This window comes from Pleurodeles waltl, chromosome 3_1 (genome assembly GCF_031143425.1).
Source record: "Pleurodeles waltl isolate 20211129_DDA chromosome 3_1, aPleWal1.hap1.20221129, whole genome shotgun sequence".
NCBI lineage: Eukaryota > Metazoa > Chordata > Amphibia > Caudata > Salamandridae > Pleurodeles > Pleurodeles waltl.
Window position 1 is genome coordinate 411,909,559 of NC_090440.1, and position 19,130 is coordinate 411,928,688.

General features: G+C 46.4%; 1 protein-coding gene across 2 annotated transcripts in view; it reads right to left on the bottom strand.

Moving 5' to 3' along the window:
- Nucleotides 1-7,333: 7,333 nt before the first annotated feature.
- The window catches only part of VPS33B (VPS33B late endosome and lysosome associated), a 691,895-nt gene continuing 680,098 nt past the window's right edge, over nt 7,334-19,130 (bottom strand). For both annotated transcript variants that reach the window (XM_069222652.1, XM_069222653.1), the window contains one exon: nt 7,334-9,655. In XM_069222652.1, coding sequence (XP_069078753.1) covers nt 9,576-9,655 — 80 coding nt within the window. In that variant the 3' untranslated portion in view covers nt 7,334-9,575. The remainder of the gene's footprint in view (nt 9,656-19,130) is intronic.

A 19,130-nucleotide genomic window follows, 5' to 3' on the forward strand; every position in this document is an offset into this window, starting at 1 on the left:
GACAGCGGTAGCGTCAGCCAAAAAATAATCTGGGATTTGATTGAGGACACCGCTCTCTTAAGGTTTCCGTCTATTAGATCGTCTTCATGGTGATAGATGCGGATGCACGGGGCTGCCAGGGACCCGCACTCCCAAAGAAACAAAGCTCTGGATCAGGGAGCCCAGGGTCAAAGGGGAAAAGGCAGGACTTAGCCCAGTTATCCCTGAGGCCAGGCAACGAGGCAAACTGCTGCAGTAAGGACCCAACCCCTGGAGGGATTCGTGAAATATCCCAGAAGTATAACAAGAGGTCGTTAGCGTATAGTGATATCGCGTGCACACATCCCCAAAATTGATGCCCCAGCTCGTACCACTGTCACGCAAGGCTGCCGCCAGCGGTTCCATAGCAAGGGAGAAGAGTAGTGGGGAAAGGGGGCAACCCTCGTACCTCTGCACACATTGACTGGCTTTGATATAATGCGCCCCACCTTAACCCGAACCTGCAGCTTAGTGTATAGCAGTTTGACCATACGAACAAAAAGGGGCCCCATGTCGAACCGCTGCAAGACCCTGAAAAGATAAGGCCACTCGCGGTCAAGGACAAGGAAACCCGCCCACGGCCAGACTCGCGTAGCACATAACTCGAAACAGCCGCCTGATGTTGTAAGACGTGTCCCTCGCCGGAACAAACCCATTTTGGTCTGAGTGCACCAGGTCCGGCGTGATGGGTGCCAAACGCATCGCAAACATTTTGGCAAATATTTTGTAGTCCGTATTGAGCATGGCTAAAGGTCGGTACGAGCCCAACTCAACCGGATCCCTGTTGGGCTTGGGAAGAGACACTAGCATCGCCTCCCTTTGTGATGCCGACAAGTGTCCCCTCTGCAACGCCTCCTCAAAGACACGGAGAAGCTTAGGCGCAAGAAGCAGAGTAAACCCCTTATAAAAGCCGGTCGGCAGGCCATCTGGGCCCGGCGCCAGCTCCCGAATACCAGCCTACACCTCAGTAAGATCAAGAGGTTCCTCCAGCGCATTCCTCTGGTCAGCCGTCAGACATGGGAGCTACACTCCAGAGAGGAAGTCATCACACAACCGCTTGGGGGCCACCACAACTGAGATATACAACGTCTCACAGTGTTGCGTAAACGCCAAGTGTATTTCTCCAGGTGTATGCAACAAACGGCCAGTCTCAGAGTGAACCTCCATAATCGGGCCATGGTCGCGGTCACCTCTGATCAGCCAGGCCAGAAGTCTACCTGACTTGTCTGTTGAGGCGTGCGTTCTTTCCGAGTGAGCGACGTAGCCGTTCAAGCAGAGTTAAACGCTCGGCACGGGCCCGAGACAACAACTCCATTGTTGCAGGATCCCGAGCAACCTCCCGCTCCAGGCGCAACGTTTCCCGCTCTATAGGAGCAAGGTGCTGCTCAACCGAGCGTCTCAAGTTCCACTGGGTCCCCATGCAATGACCGCGGATGAAAACCTTAAAGGCGTCCCACTCCAACAGGCCCGTAGAGGCGGTGCCCTCATTGTGCTCAAAGAACTCCGGGATGGTTGTTTCCAGTGATGTCTTAAAGGCAGTGTCTTCCAGAAGCTCGGGACTGAGCCTCCAGGTAGGGACAGCTGAAGGTGAGACATCCCAACATAGGCCTACAATCTGCGGGTTATGATCCAAGTGCGTGCGCCCCAAATAGTCCACATCCACAATCGCCGAGGTCAGGTTCTGCGTGCAGAATATTCGATCAAGGCGTACATGCAGGGAGTGCGGGGCAGAGTAATAGGAATAAACTCTATCGTCAGGATTACGCTGCCACCATATATCAATCAAGTGCCAGTGATGGGCCCAATGGACCAACCAGCGTGCAGCCGCCACAGTTGGCGATGTAGTCAACGGGGGGAAGAAACGATCTAAATCTACATCTAACACACTATTGAAGTCTGCAACCAGGGTTAATCACTCCAACCCGATAAGTGATGGGACAGAGTGTGCAGAAAAGAAGTCTGATCTACATTTGGAGCGTAGATAGAACCCAGCACTAAGGCCCTGCCCGCAAGCCACCCGCGCACCAGGGCAAATCTCTCCTGCGGATCTATGATCTGATCTTCCGCAACAAAGGGGACACCCGGCTAATCCAGATCAGGGCTCCCCTTGCATAGGTGGAGTGGTCTGTTGCATATAATTGCCCTCTCCAGTGCTGCTGCAAACAAGGAAGTTCTGACAGCGCTAAATGGGTCTCCTGCAAGAAGGCGAGGTGGACCAAGTGCCGTTTAAGATACGAATATATGGAGTACCTTCGTCTAGGCGTATGTATACTGTGCACATTCCAAGTGAGTGCAGTGCACGAAGTCATGGCGGTTTTAGCTTAGTATTAGTTAATGTAGGACATATAGTAATGTGTTGTATATGTCCTGATAGTGAAATATTGCTAAATTCGTTTTTCACTGTTGCAAGACCTGTCCCTCTCATAGGTTAACGTGGGGGCTACCTTTAAATCTGATTAAAGTGTAGATTCCCTTTGGGAGTGGATGGACATGCGGAGTTTGGGGTCTCTGAGCTCCCAGTTTAAAAATACATCTTTTAGTAAAGTTGATTTTAAGATTGTGTGTTTGAAAATGCTACTTTTAGAAAGTGAGCATTTTCTTGCTTATACCATTTCTGTGACCCTGCCTGTTTGTAGATTCCCTGTCTGGGTCAGTTTGACAGTTGGGTTGGTTGCACCTCAAACTAGACAGTGACATAAAGGGAGATGGGGTGTAGCCTGCATATCCTGATGAGCCATCTGTGCTAGGAGGGAGGGGAGGAGTGGTCACTCACACCTGAAAGGGCTGTTTCTGCCCTTACACAATGCAGTCTTCAACCCCCTGGTGAGTGTCTGGGGCCTGGCCTGGGCAAGGCAGGATTTCACATTCAAAAGAGACTTTACTTTGAAGTAGGCCTACTTCAAAGGAGAAATTGGGTAGAAGAAAGGCACCCAAAACCACAGACTTTAGAAACACTTCTGGAAACAAGAAGAACCTCTGCCTGGAGAAGAGCTGAAGAAGAAGAGCCGCCCTGCCTGTGACTGGGCTTTGTGGAGCTATCCTGCAGTTGCTGCTTCTGCCAGAGTAAGAGGGCAAAGACTGTGCCTTCCATCTTGAGAAGAAATCTCCAAGGGCTTACTTTAGAGCTTGCCTCCTGTTGTATGAAGTCTCAGGGACAGCAAATAAGTCTCTCTGCCAGCACCTGGAGTCTCTGGAGAGCCCCTACTCTGCCCTGTGGTGCCCACCTGGTTCCTGGGACCCTGAGAGGAGAAGCTGGCAGCCTAAGAGGAAGAAATCCATGCACAGGACGCCGTGCGGGGAAAAGATCGACGCAACTCCGTTCTGTGGCTGGAGAAACGGCACTCCGCCGGCTTCGTGGCTGAAAATCGATGCTCGTCTGCAACGCGGCCGAAGAAATTACGCATGGAGCTGGAGAAACGACGCGCAGCATCGCAGACAGAGGCTGGGAGATCGCAACCCACACCGCGTGGTTCTCGGATCATTGTGCGGCTGAACTTCTGACTCAAACCATCGCTGGGCGTGTAAAAACAATGCAAGGCCTGCCCGGACCTGTGTGCGGACCGAATCGACGCATCGCTCTCCTGCGGAGAAAAGAACCAACGCACGCCGACTCAACAGAAAGGGGAAACAACGCAAGGTCTTGCTGGTGAGTGATATCGAAGCATCGCAAGCCCTTTTTGACGCACACCCACCTGTGCAGGGTTATTTTTGATGTACACCAGGTACATTTTCATGCTAGCAGTGCTAGCGTTGTGTTTAAAACTACATTAAGACTCGATTTAGTTTTTAAGTGATAACTTGATGTGTATTGTGGAGTTTTGTTGTTGTGGCCTTGTTTTGTTTAGATAAATATTTCCTATTTTTCTAAACCTGTGTTGTGTCATTTTGTAGTGTTTTCCTTAAGTTACTGTGTGTGTTGGTACAAATACTTTACACCTAGCACTCTGAAGTTAAGCCTACTGCTCTGCCAAGCTACCAAGGGGGTAAGCAGGGGTTAGCTGAGGGTGATTCTCTTTTACCCTGACTAGAGTGAGGGTCCTTGCTTGAACAGGGGGTAACCTGACTGTCAACCAAAGACCTAATTTCTAACATATATACATATATATATATATGTATCTTGTGTGCATGTTTCATTCAGCAGAGTTGCCAGTCTGAAGTGTACCGGGCTCTCTGAAGCTAAATAAACAAGATTCTTTTCCACAACTTCATTTTGTTCTTTTTGTGATCAGTGACATTAGTTATGCTCTATCAGTTTTTAAAAAAAATACTTCCACATCCCTGAGTCAGGTGTGACTTCAGCACATTGATAGTAAACCCAGAAAATGTTAGGAAGTTTGCCATAGTCTAGAGGCGGGTGATAACTGACTGGGGCAAATCTATCTACAACAGGCAGTCATTGATGCAGAAGAAGAATGAAACCCCTGACCTCGGAAGATGTGCTGTAACAACTGCCATCACTTTCGTGAACCCTGAGGGGTGCTGGTAAAACCAAAAAGGAGAACAGTGAACTGAAAATGCTCTTGACCTTCCATGGGCATGCACAATGGGAATGGGGATGTGGAAATAAGTGTCCTGCAGGTCAACCCTACTATTCATTCTCCAGGGTTGAGAGCAGACAAGACTTAGGTAGGGGTGAGCATCTTAAATGTGTCATTCCACATGAAAGCATTGAAGGTGAAGGTCAAAAATAGGACAGAGGCCTTCATCCTTTTTCTATCACCAAAAGTAGCGGGAATAAAAACCACCACCAAATTCCGGCTTTCGCACCCTCTCTACGGTTCCTTTGACCAAAAAAGTCTGCACTTCCTCCCGTAAAAGGGACAAATGGTAGTCGGTCATTTAGACTGTGGATGGTGGAATGAGCGACCTAGTTTTGAGGAACGGTAATGTGTAACCCCGCTGAAAAACTGCAGGACCCACTTATCAGAACTGATCACCTGCCACACTGACTGAAAATTTTAGATTCTGCCCAATAGGGTGGCTGTGTGCTTCCAAGGGCATGCTAAAACTGCTTGGAGGCTGCAGTAGCTGAACAGGTGGAAGACAGAGGTGTGTGCTATCACTGCTGTCCATGTGTTTTGTGATTACTGCAGCCCTGGCCACAAAGGGGCTGGAGGGGGATTGCTGAAATGGCTGGAGATTCTGAAAGTCCATAACCATAGCCACAGCCACAGAGGGGGTGAATTTGTTTATGCAGCTGGTTTGTAGGAGCCAAAAGGCTCAGGTAGCAAGTTATGGCTCTGATAGCTTTAAAGTGCCCCAGAGACGAGACTACTTTCTCCAGAAATGGCGGGAACAGTTGAATGATAAGCCCATTAGACTGGGCTGGACTTCACCCAAAAACCAAGTGGACTTCATCCAGGTGTGCCTGTGGTAAGCATTCCCTACAAGGTTTAACCTCTGTTTATTTTAAAGATGACATTTTCCCTTGCACACTGTAGTCATTTTTAGAAAAATCAAAAAGAACAGTCTCAAAAGAGAGAAGGGATAGCTTTGGATATGCATCTGTTAGCTGGGAAAAAATGAACAGATAGCGTGCATGGGTAGCACCTATATAGGGCCCTGTAAGTCACTTCCGGAGTGGATTGGCATCAGAGCCGCATGACACTACCTTTCGGCATGCTGGGGTACTGCTTAAGACTTTCCAGATTCAGTCTGACACCTGGGGGTATATTCAAAAGATGAGGAATCTGTGCTTAGATGTCTCTGTCAGAAACTTTTGGATCCCTGCTTGCCTTCCACATTGTTGACCATCACAAAATCATTAAACCTATAAGTCTTGAAAGGCATTTTTTGGCAACATCCTCCACTGGTTTTCTGCCTACCTGTCCAACCAACACCAGTTTGTCCTAGGGTTGAGGTGATTTCCTTCACCTGCAGAGCACCCCAGTGCTCTATCCTATCTCCTGTCATCTTCAACCACTACAGCCTCTTCTGAAATCTACTCACTGAAAAGAGCATCAACATTTTTCAAGGGGCTGAAGAAACACAACTATGCATAAAGGTGTCCTCTGCCCTTGACATTTGGCAACTCATGCATTGTCTGCATCACATCCATCCAGCCCTGGATCACCAGCACATGCCTGAAATTCAAACCTTTCAACACTCAAATCTTCTGTTATGCCAGCATCAACAAACTCGTCCAATCCTGGCTCAATTACTTGAATCTAGATGGATTCAACACCCAACTTTCACTGAACACCATGTCAATGGGCTACACCCTCAACACCAATCACATCCTCAAACAACACGACACAAACAAAACCACAAGGGCCAACTCTCACTATTAAAGACACTGAAACTTTCCCCCCAGGAAACAACTTCAGAACTGCTGTCTAAACCTTTGTAGCCTTGCATCAAGGCGAGGACAATGTCCTGCCTAACAGTCACCCAGCCACTACAATGGCCCCTGAAAAGCACCCTAAACACTGCAGCATGCCCCATCAAGGGTCTGAAGAAACTCCTCATCTCTAACCTGATGGAACTACGGTGGCCCTCCACATGACCACGCCACCTTGACAACCAATTGCATCATCTACAAATCCATTTTGGAAAGCATCTTTACCTATTTGGTTAACATGCTCATCATCGCTGGTAGCTGCCGACAAACCAGCAGCCAGCATATCACCAGACTGGAGTCGAAGAAATTCAAAAACAAAATAAAATAGTAAACAGTCTTCCTTCATCAATCTGCTGAAAATCTGGAACATCATCGCCCAACCTTCAATATCTCCCTAGCCCTTCTTTAGTTTAGGAAAGATCTAAACCAACACCAGTTCAAATGCACAATATTACATGCCTTAGAAGCTTTCCTTCCCAACTCCGAACTCAGCTGCCCCCTGCCCTACACCCTATTCTAGAAAGTTCAGCATACTTTCTGCCCATTGCCCTTCCTTGTCCAGCACTCCATTGCCCCTGGTTAGGTTTGTGCTATACAAATTCCACCACATCTACATATGTTCTCTGTCCAAGAATGTCAAGTGTTCCAGAGCCCCAACAACAGCAACAGGTGTTCAAACAGAGGGAGGGATGGACAGGGCACCAATTGCGCTGTCTCACTTATAATCAGTGTTAAATAATGCAAGTGCTCATTGATGTCTTAGGTTAAGACACAAGACACCAACTGACCTTCTGGCAATGTCACAGTGTGTAAAAACCTGCCAGCTTCCAAGCCTGAACCTGGGGTATTTAAAAATTAATGAACTTTAAGTACTTATATACTTACACATAAACTTTAAATCAACTCTTTCAATGTGAACAGGCAGTCAAAGTAACAGGACATTATGTGTAGAGATAAACACAAAAAAATATGAGCTGAGTCTAAATAAAGGGTCTTTTATTCACAGATTGTAATTTGTTCAACAGTATTATGTTATTGTACTTGTTCTGAACAGACATCAATTTAAATTGCACACAAAATAATCTGTTTTGCTACAACATAATTGTTCATGCCATATCTGAAGAAGATCAAAGTCATCTATCCAGTGGTAAAAGCACATCTCTTGGTCCTATGACAATAATGAATGCTTTAGCACACAAGGGGGAAAGTGCATTTAAAATGTTTTGATCTGCGGAGGTAATGATGTAGTACCACAAGTTTGGATTTAACAATAAAGATTTTCTTTTGGAGAACTGCTACTACTTTGGACATGGGGCTACAAGACTGCCACTGAGCAAACAAAGCAGTTTAGATTAATTCAAGACACAGGGCCTCATTACGAGGCTTGAGGTCTTGAGACCACCAGCGTTGCAGTGGCGGTCGGACTGCCGCACTCCAGCAAGTCCATCCATCAAACTACGACCCTGACCTTCGGACTGCCAGGGTACCGCTGTCCCCATCAGGAACACAGTTCCAGACGGGCTGACGGCGGTCAGAGTCATGCTCAGCCACAGTAGCGCTTCACTGTGCTGTGCTGATCACAAGTCCAGTTCTGCCAGCCTTTTCATGGTGGGGACCCTGCCATGAACAGGCTGGCGGAAACCCAGTGTTGGGGGCCACAGGGGGGCCCCTCCTCAGCACCCTCGGAATGCGCACTGTCTGCTATAGCAGACAGTGCGCATTCCGAGGGTGCAGGGAGCGCCCTCTGTCCAATGACATTGTCCTCAGCTCCATGGGGAGCCCAGGCCAATGCTCTGCACGGTTTCCACTGGGCTGACTGGCAGAAACCTCTGATTTCAGAGGTTTCCGCCAGTCAGCCCAGTGGAAACCTTGTAATAGGGCAAGGGGAAGACCGCCAGCTCCTTGGCGGTCTCCTCTCCACGGGTCTGGTGGTCCAGGTTTCGGACCGCCAGATTCATAATGAGGCCCTCAATGTTTAATAAAAACATTATAAAACGGTATGAAAACACAACGCATATCAGTCATTTCACAACCTCCATGAGAGCAAGAGTACTTAACAATAGTTCATGCTAAACACACAGTGTCCTCATTTCACACACAATCAGATGAGGATGGTAAAGTGAAAATAAAGTGTGCAGGAAAGCGTAATTAGTGATGAGCGCCCCAGTATCACTTTTCAGTTGCCTAGACTATCAGGGGGGGGAAAAAGATTTAGCTCGGCGGAGAGGGGCATGGAGCATTCTGGGAAGCAATGGATAAGGGTGGAGGTGGAAGCAAATACAGATTGCAGAGGAAGACATCTTAGGGGATGTGTTGGGACAGAGGGAGAGTGTACGTGCGTGGAACTGCTTTTTTTGATGTTTACAGCCATGAAATGCTGAAGGATGATAACAATGCTGATGGACAACTCTATTAGCCAATGACTAATCCAGATGAACCACAGCAGTTAATGGCTGAAGGTGCCGAAAAATACCTCTTTCTGTAAATATATCTGAATGTATGTGTATGCTGTGTTATGACAGCACTTCTCGCCTGACAGCTAAAGGTGTCTGTAGGTAAGATCTAAGAACAGCAAACCAGTGCAAAGAGTTAAAAAAAAAAAAGAAAGAAAAGGAAACAAAAAAAACGAAACTAAAAATATACCTTGTTTTTCTGGTTGTTTTTCTCCATCACAAACAGTAGTATTTGTTACAGTGTTCTTGTAAACGTAGCAGTTGTGGCTCAATGATTGATCTATGCATGGCTGGGATGCTACCAACCTGTACGTCAGACTGTGGAATTTGTACAGCCCAATAAGTTACTACTTCAAACGTTGTGGGAAACTGGCACGTAACGAGGATTCATGGCTAACAAGCTGTCCATGGTATAAGCTTTCCAATAATATACTGAAGGCAAAAAACACTGCAAAAATGCTATTTGAAACTGAAACTTATTTCTTGTGGCTGGAGTATTTATGTCGAGTATTGGACTGAAAAAAATAAATAGTCAGATCCAATAGCAACGTTAAAATCAACAGCTCTATGAGAAAACATATACTCCCATTAACAAAACTTTTAGTCACAGTTGTAAAAGTAGCTGCGTTCCACGTAGTCTTTTTTTTAGCAGGTATTCTTTTTACTTTGTACAATGGACTACACTACAAGGAGTTGACAGAGTTGTCTGTTGCAAATACACGTGTAGTCCATATTATCATCCAGCAGGTCACTTCAATATGCATCTAGTTCTTAGTCTCAATCATCGTCTCCAGCAGCCTGGAACTGTTTGTGATTGCTGTAGTTAAAAAAATAAACTTGTAACCTAAAACATAAAGAAAAGAAGTCAAACAAGTAAAGTAATCGAGCAATGTAAAAAGAATAGTTAGATTTGTCAGACAGATAAATAATGTAGCTCTGTTAACAGATGACGCTTGCTTCTGCTGTTAAAACTATTATATATATATATATATATATATATATATCCACCCATATGAAAAGGTTACCTACCTTTAATCCTAGTTATGCACTGTATAACTCTTCACTGAAATTAAACTGAAAATTAAAATTGTTTAAATAATTGCTCCTGCGTGTGCAGACCCCAAGGCACCTTTCTGTATAGTTTTTATTCCATGGAAATTACTTCTTATCTTGTTTTAATCCATTATTTATACATAGGCATATATAACGGAAGTCTATCAGAGGTGTAATGCTTCCCCTGAATGTCCATAATATTGCTTCAGATTGTTTATTTAGAACTGATTTGCAGCATCTAACATGCAAAAACTTTTAATACATTGTGTCCAAAAAGGGGAGGCGGGCTGGTTGTTCAGAACTTCAATGAATATTCTTACAATGCTGAACGAGGAATACAGTTATATAACTTTTTCTTTAGAATTGTAGGATCTTCATTGATAGTCAAACACCTGAATAGTATACAGTGCTGCAATTAGGTGAAACACGTGCTATAGGAATCTTATTGCATAGACCTGAAATGTGCATAAAGAGAATTTTGTGCATTTCTTGTCCAATCTTAGCTTCTATCTGAGTATATGACTCTAAAGAATAACATCTTGCAAAAGTATTATTGAGCTCCATGTTGCAGCCTTAGAGGTGTCAGAAATAGGGACATGTCTACCTCAGGCTTTAATTGCAGCTTTTCCTTTTGTAGAATGGAACTTTGGTCTCAAAGGGAGAGGTCTGTTAGATATCTGATAACAAAGAAATGCACAATACTATTCATCTGGCAATGGATTGTTTGATAGTCTCCAGCTCTTGTCCATGCGTCCATATTTACCGAATAAGTACTTCATTTTCCTAATATACTTGGTTTTGGCTAAGTAAAATCTTACGATTCTTCTCATGCCTAATGAATGGAGAGACCTCTCTGTTGGTTTAGATGGATTTGGAAAAAGTAGATAGTGTGATGTGAAAGGCCGATACTACTTTTGGTAAAAAAGTAAGGGTAAGTCATCAAGACTATTCTATTAGAATGAAAAAGATTATAATAAGGTCCTATTGCTGATAACGCTTGTAATTCACAATCCCTTCTTGCGGATATGACTGCAATTAAACAACCATTTCCATGATAAATGCTGCTTTGTAGCTCTATGCGTAGGTTCAAATGGTGGACTCACTAGTGTAGAGAGCCATAAGTTGAGCTCTCATGGAAAAGATAGTCTCTTCGCAGAACTATTTAATTTTAATTTATCTAGATGTAGCAAATTCGGAAGTATCACATCCTCCTGACAAGGAATGGGATCATGACCTTTGCCCTTGCACCAAATGCATAACAGTATCCATTTTAATGCATAGTAAGATCTTGTGGATGGACGTTTAGCTTCTTTTAGTAGCTCCATGCAGTGAGAACGCAGATTCAAATGGCAATACTCTGACCCTAGAAGCATTGACTCCAAATTCAACAACTGAAGGTTTCTTATGCTGCTCTGGCCCGGAAGTCTGCTCAAAAGATCTGGTCTGCAAGGCAACCTTCTCTGTTGTATGAGTGAGAGTTGAGAAGGTCCGAGTACCACCACTGCCTTGGCCACTCAGGTAATATTAGAATCAATTTTGTCCTCTATGTGCACCCTATTCCCTGAAACTGTCTTCTACGACTGTCATTCATTACCCATCTGGGTTTTCATTATGATGTTGGCTGAGAAAATCTGTTTCTTGGTTCTGAACCCCTGGGATATGTACCACCATAAGAGTGATTGTTCTGGCCAAGGCCCAATTCCACATGGTTTGTGCCAGCAGAGATAACTGTCTTGACCTTGTCCAACCATGTTTGTTGATATAGTACATGGTGGAAGTATCCTCCATCTGAATCATGCTGTCCCTTGCTGTCAGAGAAGGGAGGAGTGCCTTGAGCGCCAAAGGTACATCTTTCAGTTCCAGATGATTGCTGTGATAAGTCTAGTGTTTGTCCAGATTTCTTAGATCTTCAGATGCTTCATCTGTGCTCTCCAGTCTAACTGTAACACATCTGTGAATATGGGTTGCCTTGGAGCCTTCTTATGGATCTGGACTTTGACTATCAGATGCTTACTGTTGCACCACTATGGCAGTCAGCTTAATGCTGATATAGTCAGATGAAGGATAGCTTCACAAGGATCCCTTTTTTGAGACCACAGCCATGCAAGGTACTTCTGTAGAGGTCTCATGAACAGTCTTGCATGTGGAAATATGTCTGTGCAGGGTACTATGAATCCTAGGATAAGGCAGCTTAGCAAACTGTGAATTATTGATATTCCTCATCTCTGTTCAGTTTTCCTGACTGGACACAAGCTTTTGTTTAACATGTAAGGAAATGCCTCCTTGGCATGGTTACCCCCTAACTTTTTGCCTTTGCTGATGCTAAATTTTGATTGAAAGTGTGCTGGGACCCTGCTAACCAGGCCCCAACACCAGTGTTCTGTCCCTAAACTGTACCTTTGCTTCCACAATTGCCACAGCCCTGGCACTCAGACAAGTCCCTTGTAACTGGTACCCCTGATACCAAGGGCCCTGATGCCAGGGAAGGTCTCTAAGGGCTGCAGCATGTCTTATGCCACCCTGGGGACCACTCACGTAGCACATGCACACTGCCTCACAGCTTGTGTGTGCTGGTGTGGAGAAAAAGACTAAGTCGACATGGCACTCCCCTCAGAGTGCCATGCCAACCTCACACTGCCTATGGCATAGGTAAGTCACCCCTCTAGCAGCCCTTACAGCCCTAAGGCAGGGTGCACTATACTACAGGTGAGGGCATATGTGCATGAGTACTATGCCCCTACAGTGTCTAAGCAAAACCTTAGACATTGTAAGTGAAGGGTAGCCATAAGAGTATATGGCCTAGGAGTTTGTCAAACACAAACTCCACAGTTCCATAATGGCTACACTGAAAACTGGGAAGTTTGGTATCAAACTTCTCAGCACAATAAATGCACACTGATACCGGTGTGCAATTTATTGTAACATTCACCCAGAGGGCAACTTACAGATGCCCCCTGAATACCAATTCGACTTCAAGTGTAGGCTGACCAGTGCCACACACCAGACATGTTGCTGAGCACACGGTGAGAGTGCCTTTGTCACTCGGTGGCCAGGAACAAAGCCTGCACTGGGTGGAGGTGCTTCTCACCTCCCCCTGCAGGAACTGTAACACCTGGCGGTGAGCCTCAAAGGCTCACCCCTTTTGTCACAGCGCCCCAGGGCATGCCAGCTAGTGGAGATGCCTGCCCCTCCGGCCACTGCCCCCACTTTTGGCGGCAAGGCTGGAGGAGATAATGAGAAAAACAAGGAGGAGTCACCCACCAGTCAGGACAGCCCCTAAGGTGTCCTGAGCTGAGGTGACCCTGCCTTGAGAAATCCTCCATCTTGAGTTTGGAGGATTCCCCCAATAGGATTAGGGATGTGCGCCCCTCCCCACAGGGAGGATGCACAAAGAGGGTGTAGCCACTGTCCAGGACAGTAGAAATTGGCTACTGCCTTCCCAGACCTAAACACACCCCTAAATTCAATATTTAGGGGCACCTCAGACCCTAGGAAACTAGATTCCTGCAATCTGAAGAAACAAGAAGGACTGCTGACCCACAAGCCTGCAGAAAAGGAGGAAGAAGACAACTGCCGTGGCACCAGCACTACCGGCCTGTCTCCAACTGCGAAAACCTGCAACCAGCGACGCATCCGACAGGGACCAGTGACCTCTGAAGCCTCAGAGGACTGCCCTGGACTAAAGGACCAAGAAATTCCAGTGAGCAGCGGCCCTGCTCAAAACCAGCAACTTCTTTGCAACAAAGAAGCAACTTCCAAAGACTGCACGCTTCGCGCCGGACGCGTGAGACTTCTCACTCTGCACCTGACACCCCCGGCTCGAGATTCGGAGAACCAACACCTCAGGGAGGACTCCCCAGAGACTGCGAGCCAGTGAGTAGCCAGAGACAACCCCCCCTGAACCCCTACAGCGACGCCTGCAGAGAGAATCCAGAGGCTTCCCCTGACCGTGACTGCCTGTAACAAGGGACCCGACGCCTGGATCCAGCACTGCACCTGCAGCCCCGAGGACCTGAAGGAACCTAACCTCAATGCAGGAGTGACCCCCAGGCGTCCCTCTGCCTAGCCAAGGTGGTGGCTGTCCCGAGAAGCCGCCCCGTTCCTGCCTGCACCGCTAGAGTGACCCCCTGGTCCCTCTATTGTTTTCCACCTAAAACCCGACGCCTGCTTTTGCACACTGCACCCGGCTGCCCCTGTGCCGCTGAGGGTGTATTTTGTGTGCCTACTTGTGTCCCCCCCAGTGCTCTACAAAACCCCCCTGGTCTGCCCCTCCGAGGACGCAGGTAATTACCTGCTGGCAGACTGGAAACGGAGAACCCCTGTTCTCCATAGGCGCCTATGTGTTTTGGGCACCTCTTTGACCTCTACACCTGACCGGCCCTGAGCTGCTGGGGTGGTAACTTTGGGGTTGCCTTGAACCCCCAATGGTGGGCTGCCTATGCCCCAGAACTGAGACTTGTAAGTGTTTTACTTACCTCCTAAACTAACCTTTACTTACCTCCTCCAGGAACTGTTGATTTTTGCAATGTCCACTTTGAAAATAGCTTATTGCCATTTTTATAAAGACTGTATATGATATTGCTTTTATTCAAAGTTCCTAAAGTATCTAAGTGAAGTACCTCACATTTAAAGTGTTTACTGCAAATCTGGAACCTGTAGTTCTTAAAACAAACTAAGAAAATATATTTTTCAAAATAAAAACCCATTGGCCTGGAGTAAGTCTTTGAGTGTGTGTTCCTCATTTATTGCCTGTGTGTGTACAACAAATGCTTAACATTATCCTCTGATAAGCCTACTGCTCGACCACACTACCACAAAATAGAGCATTAGAATGATCTAATGTTGCCACTATCTTACCTCTAGGGGGAACCCTTAGACTCTGTGCACACTATTTCTTACTTTGAAATAGTATATACAGAGCCAACTTCCTACATAACATGTCTATCTTTGTCCCTTGATATATGAGAAAATGTAGTAGCCGCTGTACTGATTTGACCCTGTTGATTTGAAGTCCCAAATTTGACAGGAGCCTGCGTGTGGCTTTGAAGGCATGTGGTGATTTTGACTGCGAGTCCAGTAGCAACTACTACCACGCACTGTGAGGAGGTTAATGTGGCCGGGTTTAGGCCAGAAAGTAGCATGGTGTATTGATACTGTTTGCCTTCTACTAGAAATCTTATGATACAGCAATATGAAAATGAGCATCCTGAAGATCTATGGTGCAAGGATTTTTCCTTATTTGCAGGTAGATTTGATGAAAAGCCAGCATCCTTAATTTCTCTTTGGCTACAGGAAAAGGTTACACATTCTGGTGTATGTTCTACCTGCAGGTTACTCACCTTAGAGGTTTACCAGGGACAAGCCAGAAACAGTCAAATTCAGACCTCTCGTACATGTCACCAGTAGTAGCTGCTGGCTTAGTAGAAACACTAGAAATTGTATTATTTAACATCACTTAAGCCATATCACGCCCACCCTGGCACAAAACACCAGTTTCACCCATCTTTTCTAAGACTTTAAAGTGAAGGGATGAACTAGAATCAAGTTAGAACAAGGTTAGGGTCACACTGTAGTACAACAAAAAGAATTGGCAGACACTTATTAGTCAATGCGGTAAAACACATGCATCACAATAGGGGAATTGGCCAGGGAAGACTACTCTGGAAGGTAAAGGAATGCAAACAATGCAGCCACATACCTGTTTATAGAGCAGATAGCACACCCCCTTGGTGCATTGGAAAGTGCAAACTGTAAGACCTGGGCCTGCAATGGATCTACGTTGTTGTCTGAACACCATGAATCAAAGTCTCAAAGTAAGCTGATTTAGTTGGAGGATGAATAGCTTACAAGATGTCTACCATCTCAAATAGCACTGAAAGGAGCCTTAATGACCCAGTTCAATGCCCATGCATGAATATTGAGGCCTTGGAGATTGGGATGCAGTACCATTCCCTCAGACAGTGAGAGAAGATCTTGTCAGAATGACAGCTTGAGTGCAAGACATAGGGAAAGCACAGAAGGTCTGCATACTACCCTCTACTTGGCCAATCTGGAGTGATGAGAAGGGTTAGGCCCCGTAATGCTGTATCTTCCTCAGAAGGTGAGGAATCAAGAGTATGGGGGAAACCCAGTGCATCTGAAAGTTCCATGTCCACCAAAGCTCCCCTCAACTGATGCTGGAGGCCACAAGACTGCTGGCATAGAGCATTTTCTGAGGATGCAAACAAGACCTTGTGAGGAATGCCTCAACAGGTAAAGCATTTGCTAATCATCACTGGCACGATAACACCAGCTCAGGCTGTTGGCTTTAACATTTGGAGACCCTGCTAGGTGACTGGCGATTAACCAGATCAGTTGGTGGTGTGCCCAAGACCATAGTCGTAATGCTTCCAGGCAAAATAGTTGAGAACCTATCCCCCTTTACTTGTTGATATACCACATCGGTAGCGATCTACCTATAAAGATCTGGGCGAACCGAACCAACTTTGGATGGAAGGAAAGAAGGCCTTGAGCGCCAACCGAATTACCTGCAGTTCCAGCAGGTTGATGTGAAGAACCTGCTCTTCTGGAGACCAGAGGCCTCTGACCTCCAGCTTCTCCAGAAGGGGTTCCCACCTCAAGGTTGAGGCACCCGTCACTACCGTAGTCATCATTGGAGGGTGGGTGAAGACCACAATGCAATGTAGGTTTACCTCATTCCCCTACCAAACCATTTCTGCTGCAGCTCTGCGGAAGATTATGATGGCAGATCTCCCCCACATTGGAGCCACCGCTTGTAGAAGTACCACTGCATGGCCCCCATCCTACAGCCTGCATGCAAGACTAGGAGAATGCAGGAAGCCAGCAGACCGGGTAGCTGAAGGATGTTCAGGACTGGACCTCTCACATCATGCCAGAAGAAAGGGATCATTTCCTGGGTGTCTGCAACCTTCTGAGGTGGAGGAAAGGTGCAGAGAAGTGTAGTGTTCAGAATTTACCCTATGAACTGGAGTCACTGAGCAGGCATCAGGTGAGATATGGGTTCATTGCTGAAAAGCCAAGGTCGAACAGTTGCAAGACTGTCAACTGCAGATGGTGTAATATCATCTCTGGCAAGCTGGCTTTGATCAGTCAGTCGTCCAAGTATGTTAAGATTGGTATGTTCTACTTTCTAAGATGGGCCTCAACCACTGTTGTCAACTTCATGAAGACTCAAGGTGCTGATGTCAAGCCAAATGTGAGAGAATTGGTAGTGCACAGAACAGACCACAGAGTGCAAATACGGCTGATGAGACCGGTGGTCTGAGAAGATGAAACACGCATCCTTCAAGTTGAGTGATACTATCCAGTCTCCGACTTCCTACGCCAGTAACACCTGAGCTCGGGTGAGTATTTTGAACTTCTCCTTTCTGACAAAGAAATTTAATTCCCTTAGATCAAGGATCAGGTTTTGACTGTTGTCCTTCTTGGGACAAGGATACATTGGAAGTAGCATCTCTTTTCCATGTCCTGCTCTGGCACTAGCTCCACAGCTCCTTTCCGCAGGAGTGTTTCCACTTCTTGTTTCACGATGGAAAGGTAGTTCGGGGTGTAGAGGAAGACAAGGGCTGGATAGGAGGGGGGTTGAGCTTAAGGAAAAGGAGGGTATAAACTCTTTACACAATTTGAAGGACCCATTGGTCCAAAGTAATGGCCTTCCAAGAAAGAAGAATGGAGGACATCTGCGCTCCCTCAATCTCCTCATGGGTTTGTAGGAGTGAACTAGGCTTGTTTACCTGGTGGTGCAAGGGAGGAGAAGGAAAAGGAAGAATAGGCTTGCTAGGTGGATCTGCTCACTTCTAGCCCTGCCTCTGTACTGTCTGGCCAGTGTGCTTATCTGCCTCAGGGTCTTGGGATGGAAGGGCTAGCATTGACTAAAGGAAAGTTCCCTTGTGAGGCCTTGAAAATTCCAAAATGAACAGTAATCCCTGGTTGGGGTGACAATTGTAATGCCAAGTAGTTGGCAGGTGCTTTGTTGGACTTGAAGTTCTCCATTGGCAAATCCACTTCATCCCCATAATAGCATCATCTGCCAAGCGGAAGGTCCATGAGTTTGGCTTGGATATCTCAGGAAAAATTGTATGTGAGGAACAATGTGTGTCTTCAAATACAGATTGAGATACCCAGCGCCTGTGCTACTGAGTCAGCAGTGTCCAGTCTTGACTTTGATTTGCTCCAATGCATTCTGGCCATCTTCAGCAAATTCTTGGAAATACACCATCATTTCCTCTGGAACTTGCTGCACAACCATCTGGGCCATGTGCCAGAAGGCATTAGTGAGCGAGGAAGTAGGGACTTCAGGGCCATGGTACCTGATCAAAAGGTATTCCCCCCCCCAGACATACAGGAGCTTACATTCTCTATTTGACAGGACTGTTGAGAAGCTCCCAGCCAACTCACCAGAGGAGCATGAGGCTTTGATTACCAGGCTGTGGGATGAAGGATGGGTGGAAAGGAAGGGAGGATCACCAGGACAGCAATGTCTTGTGACCAATTTGCTAACAGCCAGAGTGGAAGAGGGTTTGGCATTCCATGCTCTACGTAACCTATCCGTAGCTACTACAATTTCAGTCCTTATCTTTTTAAGAATTCGGGGCAGGAGTGGTATCAGCAGAAAGGCGTACAGAAGTCCTGAGTTCTACACCAAGCAGAATGTGTCTCTGAGCAAGTGATTCTTTGGAAACTCCAATGCACAAAAGTGCTGATCTTGCACATTCTTGCCAGTGGAGAATAGATCAAACTAAGGTTCTCCCCATTCCCAGAAGAGACCTTGCAGTACCTCTGGGTCTAGATGCCATTTCTGGTCAGCAAAGCATTGACAGCTTAGTTTGTCTGCTTTACCTGAACAGGTGGCTTGCAACTCCAACTAGTTGGTGTGGATCTGGGTCACTGCCGCAGTCCAGGGTCCTCTGATTTCCACCTCAGCCAAGATAGCTACTCCATTCCAGAAGCAAGATTTGTTCACCACTGTCAGCTCTGGGAGGGGAATGTTTGGGCTACTGACCAGATCGCAATTCAGTAGCAACCACTGCAGATCTCTTGCAGTCTTCTCCAAACATCTGGATGCAATCAGAGAGATTCCCTTGATGCTATACCCACTGTGACTTCAGATCCCACTGCAGAGCCCGCATGTGCCTTCTGGCATGCTTCACCAGCAGGATCCAGGAAGCCATCAGACCCAGCAGCCTCACCAGATTCCAGGACTGAAGCTGAAACATTGGGATCTCTGCCTGTATGTCCAGGACTCT